The following is an 18,911-nucleotide window of genomic DNA, read 5'->3' on the forward strand; positions in this document are numbered from 1 at the left end:
CTCCTAGGGTGGCTAATGATGATTTCATATGACATTAGGGTGAGTGATGTGAGGTTTGCTTTATGGGAAGGGAAATCTCGCATCCCAATGTGAAACGACCACTTCACGGACCCGTGCGATAAACATGCTCGAGTATTATCGGCTAATACTTGATCGGGTATTATAAATTGTTCGATCGTAATATCCGATTAGAATTTCGGATTTCGGCATTCCGAGTGAAAAATATTTAGAAAGTAGGTATGGGTGTATTCAGGGTCTATATTGACTCGAAATGAAATTACGAAGCCAACGGTGCGATCGGAATTCGATTCCGAGTTAAGGAACTCAAAAACCACGTTTTGAGTCGTACCGGGTGGATTTCGGCCCCGATAGTGGTTCAGAACCGACTGTCTCCAAAAATTAAAAACATTTACCATAAAATAGGAAATAAAATTTCAAGACTAAAACTCAACTAGAGTTTCGTCTAATTCTTTACCGAAATTGCCCAGAAATTCGTTTTCGAATATATAATTAATAAAAATATTAATAAAATCTTATAATTCAAAATCGTAAAATTCGCGGTGTTACACAATTACTAATAGTTTATTATAATATTTTAAAATTGTAACATTGTCTTGATTATATGTTTTCATCAATACAATTTTTACATGAGAATATTTTAATGATATACAATGAATAATATATGACATATAAAATGATTAAATGATATTAATTGAGAACATTTTAAAATCTATTTAAATATGTAATTATTACATATTTCATTTACTATATTTAAAATATCTTTTCAAAGTTTGTTAACAACTTTAATACATAATTTGAAAGTAGAAACTAAATCATCATAATTAATGCTAATAAATCCTTAATTATAGAAAAGAAGTATTTGGGTACTATCAAGTTTTATTTTAATTAGTATTAAAAATGATTAATTTTATAAATTAAATTAAATATTATCAAATTTCCTCATTAATTGTAATATCATAGTTCATTCCATTAATAATATGATTGAATTTCTGATATTAATGCACTTTAGTGATATTAAATGAGAACGTTTTAAGATCTCTTTAAATAATTAGTACTAAACATTGTTATTTTTATGAAATAAATTCACTATGTATCATTTTTAGCCAAACATAATAACAATAAATTTCCTTATTAATGTAATATAATAGCGCATTCTTTCTATTAATAATAAGATTAGATTTATCTTATTTAAGTTTTAAAAAATGATTAATTAAATAATATTAATTGAGAATGTTTTAATATCTATTTAAATGCATAATTACTATAAATTTCATTTACTAATTTTAAAATATTTTTTCAAAGTTTCATAACAACTTTAAAACATAATTTTTAAATAGAAACAAAATCATCATTTTTTATCGGCAATTGTTAGGATGTTAGTATTTTTTGTGGTGATACTCGTACTTTCAATCTCTTCCACTCAACCCTAACCATCAAACTACCTTATAACTTTTTTTTTTTTTAATTTGTTATAGGTGAGGCTTGAACCCACAACATCCTTTATTGCATTTCTTAAATTTTTTTACCTTAATCATCATACCACCTTATGACTCACAATGCTCGAAACCACAGGGGCCCGCCCCTATAATAAGGTCAAAGTGGGCTCAGTGGTGATCCCCCCATTCGAATTACGTTACGGTATGCGTCATTATATATTTGTTAATATTTATTAATTACGTTATATATTTCATAATTGTTACGAATATTCCTTATATATTCCGTAATTCTTCTGATAATTTACTGTTATAATTTTTAATCTTCTTAATCAACTGTCATTAATATTTTGTTTATGTTATATTTCATATTGTTACTATTATAATATAGCAATTGTAAAATATAATTATAAATTTCTTAATTACGTTATATATTCCATAATTGTTATGAAGATTCCTTATATATTTCATAATGTAGTTGTTCTTTTGATATGTTTTGGTTTATGTTGTTAATTCATTCTTTCAATTTTGTAACAGATCCACATATTTTTTTTCTATTTTTATAACTAATACAAAAACTTCAAATTATTCTATTTCTTCATGAGTTTCGAATCATATGTCATAATTCTACTAGTTTATATCCATAATGAATGAGAATTGCTTAAAATTTGAAAATCATAAATAATTTAAACAAAATATATTTCCTATTGTTACTATTATAATATTGCAATTGTGAAATATAATTATAAATTCTTCATATACTCCTTAATTACATTATATATATTCCTTAATTTAGTTGTTCTTTTTTATAGGTATTGGTTTATGTTGTTAATTGATTCTTTTCATTTTGTAAATAATCCACAAATTTATATATTATTTATGTAACTCATACAAAAAATTCTAACTATTATATTTCTTCATGAGTTTTGAATCATATATTATAATTCTACCAATTTATATCCATATTGAGCATTGCTTAAAATTTGGAAATCATAAATAATTTAAACAAAATATAAATCAAATCAATTGGTTATCACAATCAAAATTCATAAGTTATATTTCTGCAAATTTATCTCCATAATGAGGAATGCCTAAAATTTGAATACCATAAATAATTTAAATAAAATATAAACCAAATAAAAATAAAGATATTATTCTTCTCTGTATATGAGAATGTTAAAAATCCAAAAGCAAAAAAACAGAGATATTATATTGTGTAATAATACAAATTTCGAAGTAAACAATAAAATAATGTAATGATGTTTAAATAAAATTTTCAAAAACATATATATATATATATATATATATATATATATATATTAAAATGTCATGAATCTCAATAACAATTCAAATGCAACTTCAGGTATAGTCATAAAAATGCAATAATTATTTATTAAAATATTACTATAATCAAGAAAGAACAAATATAATATTGAAAAGTATATGTGATTACTATGAAACCAATTAGGAGAAAAAATTGATAAAAAATATGACATGTAACAAATAATAAGGTGGTAGAAATTTTTTTTGTTATATAGGTAACAAGTTACTCTAATAGAAAGTATACAAATTTACTACCACAAAAAAAATTCCATTTTGTGGCCGGGCTAATTATAATAAATTATTAATGCAATTTGTACGAGCAATTTATCTAAACACTTTTAATATAAGATAATGCAACATAAACAGAAAAACATTTTACACTGTGAGGATTTATATTTACTCTGCCTTTTTTTTTTTTTGTATAAACTCATTGTAGTAGTTTATATTATTATTACTTTACTTTTATAAAGAAAAGTATAGAATTAACCAATTTTAAATATATCCGGTCGAAACCATAATTAATGAATATTCTAAAGTCGTAAATAAATTAAGGTAATATAATATTTGTTAAAGAAGGGATAGATTTGTTAGGGAGTAAAAAGACGATATATGGAACATTTTATTTAACTTTAAAAATATTTTTATAGAAAAATAAATAAATATGAACTTCTTATACAAACAAGAAATACTTTATTATCTTATTATTATTTTATTTTGACTTTTTTTCCAATGTTATTTTATTTACTCAATTTTGTTGCTTTACCTTGTGTGTTTTTCATTCACTATTATCACTTTCTTCGATTGGTTGATCTGCTTCATTCTCCGGCATTTTGCTCTCGATCTTTCCATTGATGAAGAAAGATCCTCTTCATACACATCCTCACTAACCTCTAGAGAGAGAGAGGAAAAAATACTGAGACTTTTTGAGAGAAACAAAAGAAGAAAAAGTTAGTTCCTTGATGTGTGATTTATGAGTAATCAGTGTTGTTGAATTGAAGTTGTGAACTTTGAGAGGTTTTGTTATGTTATGAATAGTTTTGACTGATTTGCTTTGGAAATTGTGACATGGGTGGGTGTTTTCCTTGTTTTGGATCATCCAACAATAGTGACAGTAATGGGGTGAAGGAAGTAGTTGCCAAAATAGAATCTTTCAAAGATGCTTCAATCTCTCAATCTCAATACCCAGGTGGGTTTGACTTGGGTTAGACACCAAATTCTGAAACTTTTCTTGCATAATTTGCTTATGTTATCTTTTATTACTGGTTTGGCACCCTTCAATTGTGTTGAATTTTGCTTATTCTTCACGTTTTCTATGTTTTTTTTACCATATCTTTTCATCCCATGTTGTTGTTTGATTTGATCTGGTTCATCTGAGGTTGTGCTTCTACTGCTACAGCTAGTGTAGTGAATTTAATGGGGTGGATATAATTTGATTCAAGTTTATTGAATTTCATTGTTATTAAGAGGCTTTAGCAATCATCAATGGAGATCTGCCCTTGGCTCAGGATATAATAATTGACCCATTTTCTGCCGAATTCTTTGGATGCAAGGCAGATTATGCATGGGCTGAAAGCTGCATTTTTAGTAAACTGTTCGATATTGCAGATATTAATATGATTTTTGTTAAGTGTCAAAATTCTTGGGCAATCCTTCCTCTATGTGCTAGTTCTTGGGGTGGAGTTCGACCCAATTATTCTAACAATTTAAACCAATTCAAATATAGCTGTTGGTGTAGTTAATCAGCTTATAGTCCTCGCTGTTTTTAAGTATTATGTTTCATGACTCATTTTGTAACTGCATAATGGTTTGCAGCGGCAACACCATGGCATCACCTTCTCTGCATATATTCCCTATTTTCTCCAATATGTTTTTCTTTTTCCCTCAGCCGTACTTATCTTTAGTTATTCATGTAGATTCAAAATCAAGAAGTGGATCAGATCCTAAGAAGGAAATACCAATTCCAAAGGATGGGCAAACAACCCATATTGCTGCACAAACATTTACATTCCGTGAGCTTGCAGCTGCTACAAAGAATTTTAGACCAGAATGTTTATTAGGCGAAGGAGGTTTTGGACGTGTTTACAAAGGTCGCCTTGAGAACACAGGACAAGTAAGTAGTGGTTGCTGTTGGAAATTAACAATTCCCACATCGGTGGGTCATGAAAAAGCCTAAGGGTATATAAACTTGAGTGTTGAGTTTAAAATCGTCATGGTATTTTGGACAATGAGGCACCTCAAGAGAAAGCCCAAAATATAGATTCACTAAGTTACTCTTCCATCTTGAGACATGGATGGTCCCGCTCCTAACTTCGAATAGTTGCTATTACAATGATTTTGGATTTACCATATACTGAAGGTCGCCTAATGCCTTTCGCTTCAAGTGAATGCCCAATAATATAACTTTATTAACTTACTCTACCATCTTAAGACTTGGATGGGCTCGCTCCTAAGTTCCAATAGTTGCTGCTAAAATGTTTTCGGATTTACCATATACTGAAGCTCAGTCTAATGCCTTTCATATAAAAAAGGATTCATTAATTTTCACTTTACGTTTTGGATATCTGTCTGTCATCAATTTGCATTTGATTATTGCTCTATCACTCTTATATTTGTGGATGAAATAATTCTCTTTGCAGGTAGTTGCTGTGAAACAGCTTGACCGAAATGGCCTTCAAGGAAATCGAGAATTTTTGGTGGAGGTTCTCATGCTCAGTCTCTTACATCACTCAAATCTTGTGAACTTAATTGGTTATTGTGCTGATGGTGACCAACGGCTTCTTGTTTATGAATTTATGCCACTGGGGTCTTTGGAGGATCATTTACATGGTCAGATTGCATTCTTTTTTAACTAAAACCTTTATTTCCTGAATTATTGTGCTTTTATATTATAAACCTAAAAAGTATTGGATTTCGTGTTAGTTCTTCTCCTTCAGCTAGTCAAAGTGTTGTGTGTGTTCTAGGAGACCATATAATCTTCGAGTAACCATCTTAGGTTCCCATTAATAGTACAAGCTTCTCATGAAATATATCACAGATTACTAATGGTTACTTTGAACTATTGGATGTTAAATGTTATTCTATTTACTTGTTTACATATTATATTGTCAGGAAAATCATATTTATAGTAAGTATTAAATTAAAAGTAAAGCATTCAGTGCATTAGAAACTCAAAAAGCTTTCTTACCACATTCCTTAACTAATGTTCTTAGCAAAAACCCTTCCATTGTTTATTGAGATCCCACATCAGATACAGATGGGCAAAGACCAAAGGTTTGGGCATCCCTCACCCTTTGAGCTAGCTTTTGGGGTGTTTTAGCCCCAACCATACCATTCTTAAGATTATTTGTATATTCAATTCAACTATAAAATTATGGTGATACTTAAATTTTATTTATGGGACAACCTAGACCATATATATAAACAATAAAATTATAGTTCCATTTGATAACTTATTTTGCAATGCAAATGAAATTTATGTTTTTAATTCAACCTTTAGAAAAAATCATTTTATTTACTTATTATGGGAAAGGATACCCACCCTCTATTTTCCTCCTTAAATTGTCTTGGAGGAATATTAACTTGTATAGTTCCTTAATTATGTAAGTCCATGGATTTCCTTAATTGTGTGACTTGCATCTACTTATTTACAATAACTGAGCTTGCTTTTCAGTACACTAAATTAACTTTGTATTGCCGTTTAGGCCATGCTCCTTGCTTGATCTAGTGTTTGCTAGTCTATATTGCAACTGTAAATATGATGATTTATCTTTAACCTGCAAATATTTTAGAAAGTGTATTGTCAATGATTAATGGACCCTTCTGATAAGTTCTTTGGAAGTCCGCCATAATGTTTCACATTACCGGTTTGATATTGCTTTGCAGTTGTATGTTATTATTAAGAATTGACCTATACAATGAAGAAATTTCTTACTCTTGAGTCTCTTTCCAGATCTTCCACCTGACAAGGAGCCCCTGGACTGGAACACTAGGATGAAAATAGCGGTCGGTGCAGCAAAGGGATTGGAATATTTGCATGATAAGGCAAACCCCCCTGTGATATATAGAGACTTGAAATCATCGAACATCCTCCTAGATGAGGGTTATCATCCAAAGTTATCTGATTTTGGGCTGGCAAAGCTTGGTCCAGTTGGTGACAAGACTCATGTATCCACACGAGTAATGGGAACATATGGTTATTGTGCCCCAGAGTATGCTATGACCGGTCAATTAACTCTGAAGTCTGATGTCTACAGTTTCGGAGTTGTCTTCCTTGAACTTATTACCGGGCGCAAGGCTATTGATAATACACGTTCACATGGAGAGCATAATCTTGTTGCATGGGTAAGTCTGTCAACAGGTCATCCTTGTGTTAGCTTCAAAACCTTACATCGTGAAAATTGGTTTGTATGTTAATATTTTGATTGGCTTATAAATAAACATGAAACATGTTTATAATTTACTACCATTTGTCTTCATATCTTCATGCGACTTTGTAGGCACGACCTCTCTTTAAAGATCGTAGGAAGTTCCCCAAAATGGCTGACCCACTACTTCAAGGCCGTTATCCAATTCGAGGACTATACCAAGCGCTTGCAGTTGCAGCAATGTGTTTGCAGGAACAAGCTGCTACGAGGCCTCTTATCGGCGATGTAGTGACTGCTCTCACATATCTGGCCTCTCAGACATATGATCCAAATGCATCCAATCTGTCTAATAGGCTTGGTAGTTCATCAACTCCTCGGAGCAGAGATGGCAGAAGAAACATGGGAGACAGTGTGGATAGCCCAGACCGTGGACGGCTTGGCTCTCCTTCCTCCTACAGAAACTCACCTGATTACAGGAAGAGCCACAGTAGGGATCCGAGTTCCGGGACAGAGTTAGGCAGGAGTGTCTCTAATGGTGGATCAGGGAGAAAATGGGGATTGGATGATGTAGAAAGGCAGGAGTCTCATAGAGATAGCCCTGTAAATACTGGAAGAGCAAGAGAGACGCCAAGGAACCGTGACCTGGACAGAGAACGTGCGGTGGCAGAAGCAAGAGTATGGGGTGAGAATTGGAGAGAAAAGAAGAGAGCAAATGCCATGGGCAGCTTTGATGCAACAAATGAGTGAACAGACACCAAAACACTGAATCAGTTTTCTGTTCATATCAAAGAGATATGTATTGAGTCACATGAGAGAAGTTAGCAGAAGGGGTCATTTCCTTTATATGTGTTGGTTTTCATGTCTATCCAGGGAATAAAATAGTGTTGGATTGAGTCCAACTATGTCTGATCTCCCACATCAATCTAGTACTTGGTCATCATATGAAGGAAACAGTACACAGTTGATAAAAAGAGAGTAGGGGTTGGGGTCCTGGGAAGGAAGTTATTGTCGGTTGGGGTATTTAAGTGTAATCATGCTGCAGAATGTGAATTCAACATGGTTGTTTATGTACTAATGATTTCTAGGTTCATGTTGCATAGAGTAGCAAGGGTGTCTAATTTTTGACCCCTCATATTTGCATGTACAATTGGGGGAGGGGGAGGGGGAGCTTAGTAGAATTAGTGTGCATGTCATTGCTGTCACATTTTATATATATTCCCAAGGTATCTATCTATTGTATGTCTGAGTTATGTTTTCGGCTTATACAAAAAAAAGTTGAGAATATCATTGTTATCCTGTTGCAACTCTATCTCTTGCACATGCAATAGCAATTGGATATGTTATGTATGCAAGTCTGACATAAGTCGAATTCATTGAGTGGTAGTTAGTCATTAACATGTCGTTTTCTTACTAGATTGTTTATATGTTCGAGTTCCAATATTTAACATGTTCGGATTCCAATATTTAACAATTTAAAACGGTTATAATAAACTTAATTTAAAATCTCTTACATGAGTAAGAATTACCTAAACCAACCCAATCAAGACCAAATTCGTTCAGCATCAAAATGGAATTTACTTAACTCCGCCGATATATACTTAGGAAAGTAATGTTGGACCATCAATTTTGAGTGTTTAAAAAATATTTCTATGGCCTTTAGATGAAATATCAAGCGGGTGAATGAATAGAAGCAAAGTAGGAAGTGAAGAGTGGGACCATTGGAAGTGGCTGTTATTGGCTCAAACAGATGCATTGCACGACTGAAACAACCTATCACTAGACAACATTTCGTGTGAACTTAAAAACTTCTGCAACTAGTCCTGTTTGGAAGGTGTAATTAGCTTATAAACTTCTGTACCCAACTGGAATTGGGCCATGAAAGTGTAAAATTACACCTTGGTGAGCCGATTGCATAAGTTGTAACTTAAAAGTTAAATAATTTACCACTTCTATCTTAAGTCGTGAAAATTTAAATTTACACCTTATTGATTCACCTGCAAAAGTTTATAAAAAAATACAATTCAGTCATTCGATCATTGACTGAACTGTTCAACCTTAATATGAAGAAATGGGTATTTTGGAATTTAAAAACAAAAATGAGGTATATTTCATTGAATTTGGAGTGTGCAAAATTCATCCCCCAATGCAACTTCGGGTAACCTCCCCAGCCATCATATCCCAGTAATCGATGCCTCATTGCATAAAGATACAGATATCATGACCAATACAGCTATAGCCTAAAACTCACTTGTTAAAGTAAAACATTTAAATTCTCAACTTTTAAAGCAGACGTTAGTGGGCATTACAATCCACAGAAAATGTACGAACTCCTACCAGAAACCGGACACTAACAAATTGTCTCCATAGTTTTTGCTTGCACAATTATATCTTAATAACTTATACAAGTTCACTGACCACTTTTCAGAACACCAGCCTAATGCATGTCTACTTTAAGATTATGTGTCTAGTTATTTCACATTCACTGAATTAGCTCTGAAAACTAAATGTTTAGTCAGTAGATTTACGCACAACATCTGATTCTTCATAATCTTCTCTGACTAAGCTTCAAAGTGATATTTGTTTCCAACACAACTCAAGACAGGGTAGAAAGCACAAACTATAGACACAAACCATCAAAATCCAATGCACTCCTTTCTTACCTTGGTAATTTTAGAGCATATGTCAGAAAATTGTCTTAGACTCCTAATTGGGGAGAAAGGTGGTGCACGTCTTACGCCCCTAATTAGGTTAGTATGTCCAACTATTTTCTCCTTTTCCCCTGTCAAAATAGCATGATCTGCTTCAGTAAAAAAGCCACAAGCAACTTCTAATTAAGGAATCTAATACATAGCAACTAGCAAGGATGTATACCGTTGCATAATCATCAACAGTCAACTGCCTGCGCTTCTTTGAAGATGGAGACTCTGTTTGTCTTGCCAAGGCACGCTTTGATGGGGTATTATTCTGGAAGATTTTATCAAACTTGAGTACAAGTACAATTCATATGTTAATGTGATACAAAATGAAACTGAAAAATAGTTTTGGGTTAACAAGGAGAAAAACAAACCTTGGCTAGTTTCTTCTCTTTGCGAGCTTGTCTCTCCCTCTCATCATATTCTTGGTTTTCCTTTTCTACCAGCCGAATAATAGTGTCACACCTCCTCGCAAGCTCCTGTGTTGTGCGAGACTTAACAAACCAATCAAAACGAAACAAGGGTGACGTTCGAAATGCTGCCTTTAACTCATCCCAGTTCCCATAGCCAAGTTTGTGAACCATACATATCTGCAAAACTTATAGTAAAGTCAAGAACTCTTGTTTTCAAAACCAGGGTAGACCAGTGGAGCTAGACATGAAAAGAAATTAGACCGAAAAAATACTGTACCATGAATCGGTCACATTCTTCATTGTATAGCTTCCCTTTGTTTTGACCATACTGTACCTTCAACTCTAGCGATGGATTCTTGTACCGATCCAACTTCTTCCCAATGGCTTTCATGATCTCATCTTTCCGAGAAATTCTAGCCTCCCCCCTCTCAATGTTTTTAATAATTCGATCATAGTCTTCATACAATGATTCAAAACGCACAAATCAGACACAAAGTGAAACATATTAATGAGACAATGTTATCAAGCTATGGTTCATAAATCAACGCACATGCAAATTATAACAAACCAATATAGAAATGTTCATAATTTTAGCTCAACAACACACTAGTGAAAAGGACAAATAGATTTTATTGAAAAAGATTAATGCAAACTTACAGATATAAACACTTGTATGGATTAAGCTAGTATTTTGATTTCATTATGACTAATGAAATCACATTGAGTGTAAGTATGTAACATACCATTTAATTCCTTGTATCTTTCTTTGAAGACCATGGCATATCTTTCAACTTCTTCCTCGGTTTTTCCTTCCATCTCATAAGCAATACTTTTAATATCATTTCGGCCATACTTTTCACAGGCCCTAATGAAAGTATTGAAATCCTTCCGGCTCCAGGATGAAAATCCCTATATTAACAAAAATAACAAAATAAAAAAAGGTCCCGGTGAAAGCCTAATTTGTTCTTTTTCTCAAACAAATTGCTCACCTCCTCTAGCAGGTGTTCCTTTTCTTCCAACTCTTCAGCAGTCAATGGATGTCCCACCTCTAAAATTCAATAAATCACAATTAAAATTAACAATATCACGTTGAAAGGGAAAAGTGTCAAAAGAATATAATCTAGAGAATGCTCACCTGTTTCATCAACATCTATTGAGTCCTTCACTTGATTCTTCTGATGTGCTTGCTGAAATTTTCAGAATAATAAGCACTAAACAACATCTATTTGTTGATGAACCTAAAAAACAATCATCATTCATCAACACATACCATGAGATAGCGAACTTCCTTTTCATACAGCTCAGTCAGCCTCTGTGAGTTGAAAAACTGAAAATCATGCCTGGGGGCAGAATTACAAAAAACCATCAGTCATAATCAAAGCAGAGTTTAAAAGAACGCATCAAGGCTAAGAAACATACAACTGGGGCATCCTAGGAATACGAGGCTCTTTTGGTTTGGTGGGACCACCTTGGCGCATTGTTTGCTTAAAGTATTCAGACTCTGAGTAGCTGTGAGTAAGAAGTGCCCACAAAAGGTCAGACGTGTCAATAAAACATAACTGAATACATCTGAATGAGTAAATTTAAAAGGGCAATTCTTACTTGCGCTTCCGCTCTCTTCTTGATGGTTCAATCTGGTTTTCGCTCACAATTTTTTTGAAATCAACTTTGTTCTCGTCCTTTAAATTTAAATACAGGAAAAAATATGTGAATGCTAGTTGAATATAATAAATTTATATTTTGAAGTGGGGAAGAGGATGCAAAAGAAAAAATCCATAGTTGTCAAAGACACAGTATTGCCTTTTTTACCTTGTCATCATGAAAATCGTACAACTCAGCAGCTACATCAAAGGAATTATAAGTATTAGCAACTCAACAAAACAATAGCAGATAAGTGAAAAGGCAATATCAAATCATCAGTGGGATATAAAAAACTTGTGAAGGTCAGGCCATTGTAGTTTCCAAAGATAGGGCTTAAATTCATAGGTTGCATACTCTCATCCATCTTAAACTTGATAGCATCTTCGGTAAATTTCTTCATCTTGACATCAAGCTCAGCTGTTGCCTCCTCCCCTTTAGCAATAATTCTATCAATATCCTCGTCTGTAATTGTACTATCCTTGGAACTGAAAACCATTTCAGCCCCAAATCTAACCATTTGTAGCAACTCATCTTTATTTACCGCTGCACATATAAACCAATGGAACTAGATTAGACAATCCATACATCTTCCAACAAAAAAACAACAAAAATCTTGAAAATACTTACTCTTCTGCTCAGCCAACCGCCCTTGCTGAATCACCAAAGCATCAAGTGCAAGCTTTTTGTAAGCCCTTTCAATGACTTTCTCCTCAATTGTGTACTGTATCATTGCCGAGATGCAATGAGATATTAACGAGTACAAGTGAATAACGAAGAAAATAAAATAAAATAAGGTACAGAACTGCAAACCTCAGTGCAAAACCGGAAAACTTGAACTTCTTTTTTTTGACCAATCCTATGAGCACGATCCTGAGCCTGCAAGTCAACTTGTGGGTTCCTGTTGTAAAACCACCAATAGTCAATCAACAATAATTATGCTACACATACAAATCAGATGGATGCATCCACAACCATTACCAATCACTGTCATACAGAATGACAACATCAGCAGTAGCAAGATTAATGCCAAGACCTCCAGCCCGAGTTGATAGCAAGAAAACAAATTTCTCACTTCCCGGTTTGTTGAAAGCCTCAATTGATGCATCACGTTCATCTCCACCAGTATTACCATCTATGCGGCAATATTGATAGCCACGGAACATAAAATAATCTTCAAGTATGTCTAGGAGCCTTGTCATCTGGGGGATTCCAAAGTTTAGCAATAATAACCACAGTTTAAAAATATAGAGAAAGTACAGAAGAGAAATTAAAAGCAGACATAGTTGAAAACAAATAATATATGTTTCAAAATGACATTCAAGGATCACAGTCATCAATGACAATGATCATATTCTGACAGAACTAACCTGTGAAAATATAAGGACCCTTGAATCACGCTCTTTCAGTTTAGGAAGCAACTTATCCAAAAGAACCATTTTACCTAGAAATTGAAATTTTAAAAACGTCAAATAATATTGGATCATAAGAATCAACCTACAATAAACATCCAACGTATCTCTTTATGTAAATAGAACATACCAGCATTTGTGATGAGATGATCTCCTGTTGTATAGGGAGGACCAGGTTCAGCACCTTGAAAAAGATATGGGTGATTACAACATTTACGTAGTTGCATAGCTATATTCAGGAGGCGCTTCCGCTCTCCACCAGCATTGACAACCTCAAGATCCTTCTGCAGTAGTGCTCTATAATACTGTTTCTGCATCTGCGACATGCCTACTTTGAGAATGGTTTCCTTTTTTGGAGGCAATCCTTTTTCAACATCTGACTTCAACCTTCGAAGAAGAAATGGTCGGAGGACCTTAATATACAAAGAAAATGATAATGTCAAATACATATCAGATTGACATTGCAGACTCTCAACAATAAAAAGAGGGCCCTACACTTTACCTTGTGCAATTGTTGAACAACCTCGTGTTGGTCATTTTCACCTGAGATTTGAAACCATTCATCAAAAGTCTCAGCAGAACTAAATATTTCTGGCAGAAGAAAGTTGAGAAGAGCCCAAAGTTCATGAAGATTGTTCTGCAGTATTAGCAGAGATAACAAAAAAGCAATCAATGCTTGACACTAGTACCACGCTTGCAACTAAAAAAGGGATTATAATTCAGATTTCCAAATACACCAGACAAGACAATCATATAACTCAGAAATTAAAGCTATGAGACAGGAGGAAAAACAACGTTAGCATAAGAAGAATAAATAAAACTTTAACCAATGCTAATGAAGATCATAAAGAAATTAGTAAAATTCAAACTGGTCTAACCTACAATAACGAAGTTCTATGAAACACCAACACTTCAATAACCTTCACGTATCCGTGTCCGACACTGATACTCTTTGATACGTATTCACAGCGTATCGAAATTATATTTTTGAAAAATAAATAATTTATAAATCTGATACTTTCCGGATACTCTCCGATACTCTTAAAAAAAATTCAAATATTCTCCTATACTCTTAAAATGTTTTCCCAATACCTAATAGACATCCAAAATACCACACAATAGCATTTTAAAAGAAAGAAAGACATAACACGATCAATTCAGTAGAAGAGAGAAACATAATATGCAATCTACTAAGTGGACTTGTAGCAAGAGAAATAAAACAAAACATGTGTATTGCATAGAGAATTAATAGGAAATACATTTATATATATAATGTTGATCATCGACTAAACAAGACTGATCATCTTATGACAATATGAATTTCAATTTGTATTTAGTGATGTCTACAAAATATGTTCCTTATTTGGAAATTCAAAATAGTAATTATATGTTTATTATGTTTTTATGGATTTTATGTACATATTTTATATGCATACCCCAAACGTATCGAATCCTGCATTTTCAAGAAAATTCATATCAACGTATCGGATATGTATTGTATCCGATACTCGTATCTGTATCGGTGTTTCATAGACGAAGATCATAAAGAATAGGCAGAATTAGAAATTCAGCTATGCAATGTAACCATCCAGCACTACAAATAGTTTCTTCATTGGATAATTAACTTGGTATGGATGAAATTATAGTAATTTCAATTACAAATAAAATTGGCATGGCACTACAATGTTTATATAAGACCAACAAATTAAATAAAAGTAAGATAAGAAAATACCATTTCTTTGGATAACAATACCATTGTGAATAATATAATAAGACATACCTGAAGTGGTGTGCCAGTAATAAGGAGGCGATAGTTTGTACTGTAGATCCTCATTGTTTTAGACAAGAGGGAATTCTCATTCTTGATCCGATGGGCTTCATCAATAATTATATAGCGCCAACTAAACCTACGCAAAGCAGACTTCTCCTTGATTGCCATTTCAAAACTTGTAACACAAACGTCAAACTTACCAGCGACCAATAATTCCTCTTTTATATGTCTCTGCAATTTAAAAGCAGTGTTGAAATCAAGCAACACTTGTAACTGTTGCCAAACAATTCAATCCAGTAAAGCTTATCTTACCCTTTCATCAGGGTTTCCAAGGAACTTTATTGCACGCAAAACAGGACAAAAGCGCCGAATCTCATTCATCCAATTTCCAATAGTAGATTTTGGAGTAACCACCATATGAGGGCCTTTTATTCCTCTGAACTCATGCAAATAACCTAATAAAGATATAGTTTGCAATGTCTTACCAAGACCCTGCAAATACAGTTATATGTCATGACTTGCATGAATCAATATTTCGGTCGTCAACAATTTCTAAGGTTTAAGCCTTATCACACTAGGTGGGACATCTAATCAACTCAGTTCATAAAATTACAGATCAAAAAATAATTGTATTGACATGCAGTTAATTCAGTGAACAAATCTGCAATCGCACCATATACTACATACCATTTCATCAGCCAGAATTCCATTTATTCCATTCTCATACAATCGTATGAGCCAGTTTAGCCCAGCAAGTTGGTAATCTCTCATCTTCCCTTCGATACCTGGGGTAAAGAAGAAACAGGCAATTCACATTTAAGCGAACATAAAATTCAAAAAAGATGTTCTTCTATCACTAGAATACAAATAAACATAAGATGTTTGCCATTTTTGAAGTTCTCTATGATACAAATGCACGTATCCAAGTACCTATTTCCAAGCAAAGATAGAATGAGGAAAATAAAAATTTGCTATGTCAAAAACAGAAAAATAGATTCATATATAATTAATGCACAGGCATACCGTAGACACAAATATGGGAGGGTAAAGAGACAATGTGGCACAACGAAAGAATGCGAGACACTAGAAAATGGAGCCCAGTAATGCATGCAAACTAAGCTAACACAAACACATAGAAAGGACACTTACATGATGGTTGTGTCACCAGACGTGTGTTATTTGCAACATCATCTTCTTTTAGGTATTCTTCATCTTCCTCCTTTTCTGTCACTTTTGATGCATGGCGACCCCTAAATAGACAACACAACATTGAATATAGGACAAGTTCCTTTATACATCACAACGACAGTTTCAGTTCAGTCATTCAAAATTGTTTAGTGTGTATTATGGATGCAGAGTCGTATAGAACTATCACTAGAAGAAATTGAGAAACAATCATTGTTTCTTATTTTTCCTACCAGACTAGTCACTTTGTAACACTTTTCATATATTAAAATAAAGTTGATAAAAATAATGACAAGACTTGAATTTGAAAGGGAATCGTTCCAAAAATTATCTATTTGAAAGGGGATCTGTCCAAAACTTTATTTGGCTATAATGTTCAAATAAAAGACAATATCTTCTACAGGGTGATCGTTACATTTTTACACTTAAGCATATAGAAACACTGACTGTATATCAATTAAATAAAGCACTTGTCGGCTGTCGCTACAATTTCCTTGGCAAAGAAAACATTTATATATATATATACCCTTTGAAAGAGATTCAAAGGTATGGCAGTATAATTTATGAGGTTGAATATTAAGAATGTACCTTCCCCTCGACTTTTTCTGAGATGAAGATTGATCACCTTTTGCAAAATGAGCAAACAGCTCAGTCTGCTGTAAGAGATAATTCAGCCGCCCCTTTCCTCTGTTGTTCTGCATTAGATGTCATAATTATTTGTTTATCAATCATAAACCATATCAATATAAGTAAGTAGTGTAATCACAACTACACAGACCATATCAGCATCAATGGCAGCATTTTGTGCATCCAATATCTCCTGAATCTTCTGTTTCTTCATCTTATCCATTTCTCTTAATCTAGCCTTCTCATGCTTGCTAATTTCAGGATCAACACCATCTTCACCCTGAAGTCAGACAGTACAAGGTGTTTCACTTCAATTCTTTTTTAAACAGAAAACAACACACACATCCAATCTCCTCTCTTTGCTATATATTAGAATGTTGATAGCCAAACATGCAATTCCAAAATAAACAATAAACAAAGCCTTAGCCACAGAAACCACCTCAACTCAACTATCCAATTACAATCATACAGCTTCACTGTAAAATTTTCATCATAACCAACTACAAATGTGTTATTCTGCAACTACATCATTTCTCACATTTATTTCATATCGAATTATTGATACCGAAAAGGTCATGACCTAAATAAGCAGCACACTATAAACCCTAGGGAAAAACAAAGTAACAAATTAAAAGGACAATGAACTATGAATTGGAACGATTTTTACTACCTCATCATCCTCATCAGCATCTTGAACAGGTGGAGAATCTTCATCGGAATCTGGAGAGTTTTCATCGTCGCCGGAGCCAGCAGAGCGAGCAACCGCTTCAAGTTCATCTTCGTCCTCTAATTCATTGATATGATGCTCCTCTTGATCTGAGGAAGTGGAAGCATTGGATAGTGGTTCGTCGTCGGAAGAGGAATGCGTCTTCGATGGTCTCGCCATTGGAACTCTTCGATCGAGGATTTCGTCGGAAAAGAGCGGTTATTATGAATCTATGATGAGGGATTCGAATGAGGGTTTTGGTAAAGTGTGAGTGATTTTGATTGCGGTATTTATAGCCGTGTGATTGAGGAAGTTAGATGTGGGGTTTGAAGGGGCTTTAATACGTGGAAGCCAAATGAAGTTTTCCCGCCAATGATGTGTTGATGAGATTTTCCTACCCACTCCTTCTAGGAGGACTTATGTGAAGACATATGAATAGATGATTGACCATATATTAAAAATTTAATTCTAATTAAAATTTATTATTAAATGATAACATTAACAAACGTAGATATATGTGTTTCCAAATATAATGTGGTTTGATCTACTTTTTTTTCTACTTTCAATTGCCTTTTTTAAGGAATTTTAAATTGTAGTTATCATCTAGTTCATGATAGAATGAGAGAAAAACAACTTATCTTAAACCATATTGGAATATCCAATAAATAGTTAGGTTATATATATATATTTCTATACTTCTATATCTATATTATACTAGCGTGTTGACAAGTACTATCGTGTTTATCAACATGTTTTCTTATCATTTAAAATGCGTAGCTTGTATGTCATAACTGTCAAATATAATATTTTTTGTTAAATATTTGTAATATATAGTTGAATTTATTCGATTGGTGTAAATTGAACATTTATATTCTACCTTAATAAACCGATAGTTATAACGTAAAAAAGAAGAAATAATTAATCAATTAATATGAAACATGTATTGGGTGGAGAGGACATTGGGTTATATATAATTTTTTTTTGGTAAAAATAAGAAAATAGTGAAAGCAAAATAGGGAGAACCACAAATTACACTATGGTGGGTGATTATTTTGGGTTTTCCCGTTATAAGCAATGTTATTAAAACCGGTTCGGACCGGCCGGTTAGACCGGAGAACCGGTAAACCGGTCCCATAACCGGTACGAAACAAGTGTTATACCGGCTAAGCATCAAAATCGGTGTAAACCGGAGAAAAACCGGTGAACCGTCCGGAATTTGATTGAACCGGCCGCTTCATACATTTAATTTTAAAGACCCATTTTGGCCTTTTCTTCATTCACAGTTTCACTTTCACACGACCAAACATTCCTTCACCGTGTCATTT

At 33.4% G+C, this 18,911-nt stretch overlaps 2 protein-coding genes across 5 annotated transcripts; one reads left to right on the forward strand and one right to left on the reverse strand.

The window, feature by feature from the left end:
• Positions 1-3,538: 3,538 nt before the first annotated feature.
• LOC109338885 (probable serine/threonine-protein kinase PBL7) lies at positions 3,539-8,285 on the forward strand. Of its 3 annotated transcripts, none has more exons than XM_019576236.1 (6): positions 3,539-3,963; positions 4,691-4,887; positions 5,414-5,603; positions 6,727-7,118; positions 7,274-7,628; positions 7,659-8,285. In XM_019576236.1, exons 1-6 carry the CDS (start codon positions 3,843-3,845, stop codon positions 7,886-7,888), a joined length of 1,485 nt encoding a protein of 494 aa, XP_019431781.1. In that variant the 5' UTR covers positions 3,539-3,842; the 3' UTR covers positions 7,889-8,285. The 3 variants fall into 3 exon arrangements, with proteins under 3 accessions (XP_019431781.1, XP_019431782.1, XP_019431780.1); XM_019576237.1 differs by having other exon boundaries at positions 7,274-7,590; positions 7,642-8,285; XM_019576235.1 differs by having other exon boundaries at positions 7,274-8,285.
• Positions 8,286-9,449: 1,164 nt separating this feature from the next.
• LOC109338884 (ISWI chromatin-remodeling complex ATPase CHR11-like) lies at positions 9,450-17,883 on the reverse strand. Of its 2 annotated transcripts, none has more exons than XM_019576233.1 (25): positions 17,551-17,883; positions 17,032-17,160; positions 16,842-16,948; positions 16,218-16,318; positions 15,756-15,853; positions 15,381-15,560; positions 15,078-15,299; positions 13,800-13,934; positions 13,428-13,710; positions 13,256-13,329; positions 12,867-13,087; positions 12,699-12,786; positions 12,516-12,609; positions 12,243-12,431; positions 12,057-12,088; positions 11,850-11,926; positions 11,667-11,756; positions 11,518-11,587; positions 11,383-11,434; positions 11,237-11,295; positions 10,991-11,156; positions 10,525-10,703; positions 10,209-10,424; positions 10,013-10,105; positions 9,450-9,920 (listed from the first exon to the last, which is right to left on the reverse strand). In XM_019576233.1, the coding sequence occupies exons 1-25, from the start codon at positions 17,764-17,766 to the stop codon at positions 9,903-9,905; spliced, it is 3,189 nt and encodes a 1,062-aa protein (XP_019431778.1). In that variant the 5' UTR covers positions 17,767-17,883; the 3' UTR covers positions 9,450-9,902. The 2 variants fall into 2 exon arrangements, with proteins under 2 accessions (XP_019431778.1, XP_019431777.1); XM_019576232.1 differs by having other exon boundaries at positions 17,032-17,163; positions 17,548-17,883.
• Between the last annotated feature and the right edge of the window lie 1,028 nt (positions 17,884-18,911).

The sequence above is a fragment of the Lupinus angustifolius genome, unplaced genomic scaffold, assembly GCF_001865875.1.
Source record: "Lupinus angustifolius cultivar Tanjil unplaced genomic scaffold, LupAngTanjil_v1.0 Scaffold_45_212, whole genome shotgun sequence".
NCBI classification, from domain to species: Eukaryota; Viridiplantae; Streptophyta; class Magnoliopsida; order Fabales; family Fabaceae; genus Lupinus; species Lupinus angustifolius.

Coding starts and splice junctions, on each gene's coding strand:
- LOC109338885 (XM_019576235.1), top strand. CDS start 3,843: ATGGGTGGGTGTTTTCCTTGTTTTGGATCATCCAACAATAGTGACAGT. Junction 5,604..6,726: donor TTTGGAGGATCATTTACATG/GTCAGATTGCAT, acceptor GTCTCTTTCCAG/ATCTTCCACCTGACAAGGAG. Junction 7,119..7,273: donor AGCATAATCTTGTTGCATGG/GTAAGTCTGTCA, acceptor GCGACTTTGTAG/GCACGACCTCTCTTTAAAGA.
- LOC109338884 (XM_019576232.1), bottom strand. CDS start 17,766: ATGGCGAGACCATCGAAGACGCATTCCTCTTCCGACGACGAACCACTA. Junction 17,164..17,547: donor CTGATGAGGATGATGAGGTA/GTAAAAATCGTT, acceptor ACTGTCTGACTT/CAGGGTGAAGATGGTGTTGA. Junction 13,711..13,799: donor TTGTTCAACAATTGCACAAG/GTAAAGTGTAGG, acceptor TTGTATATTAAG/GTCCTCCGACCATTTCTTCT.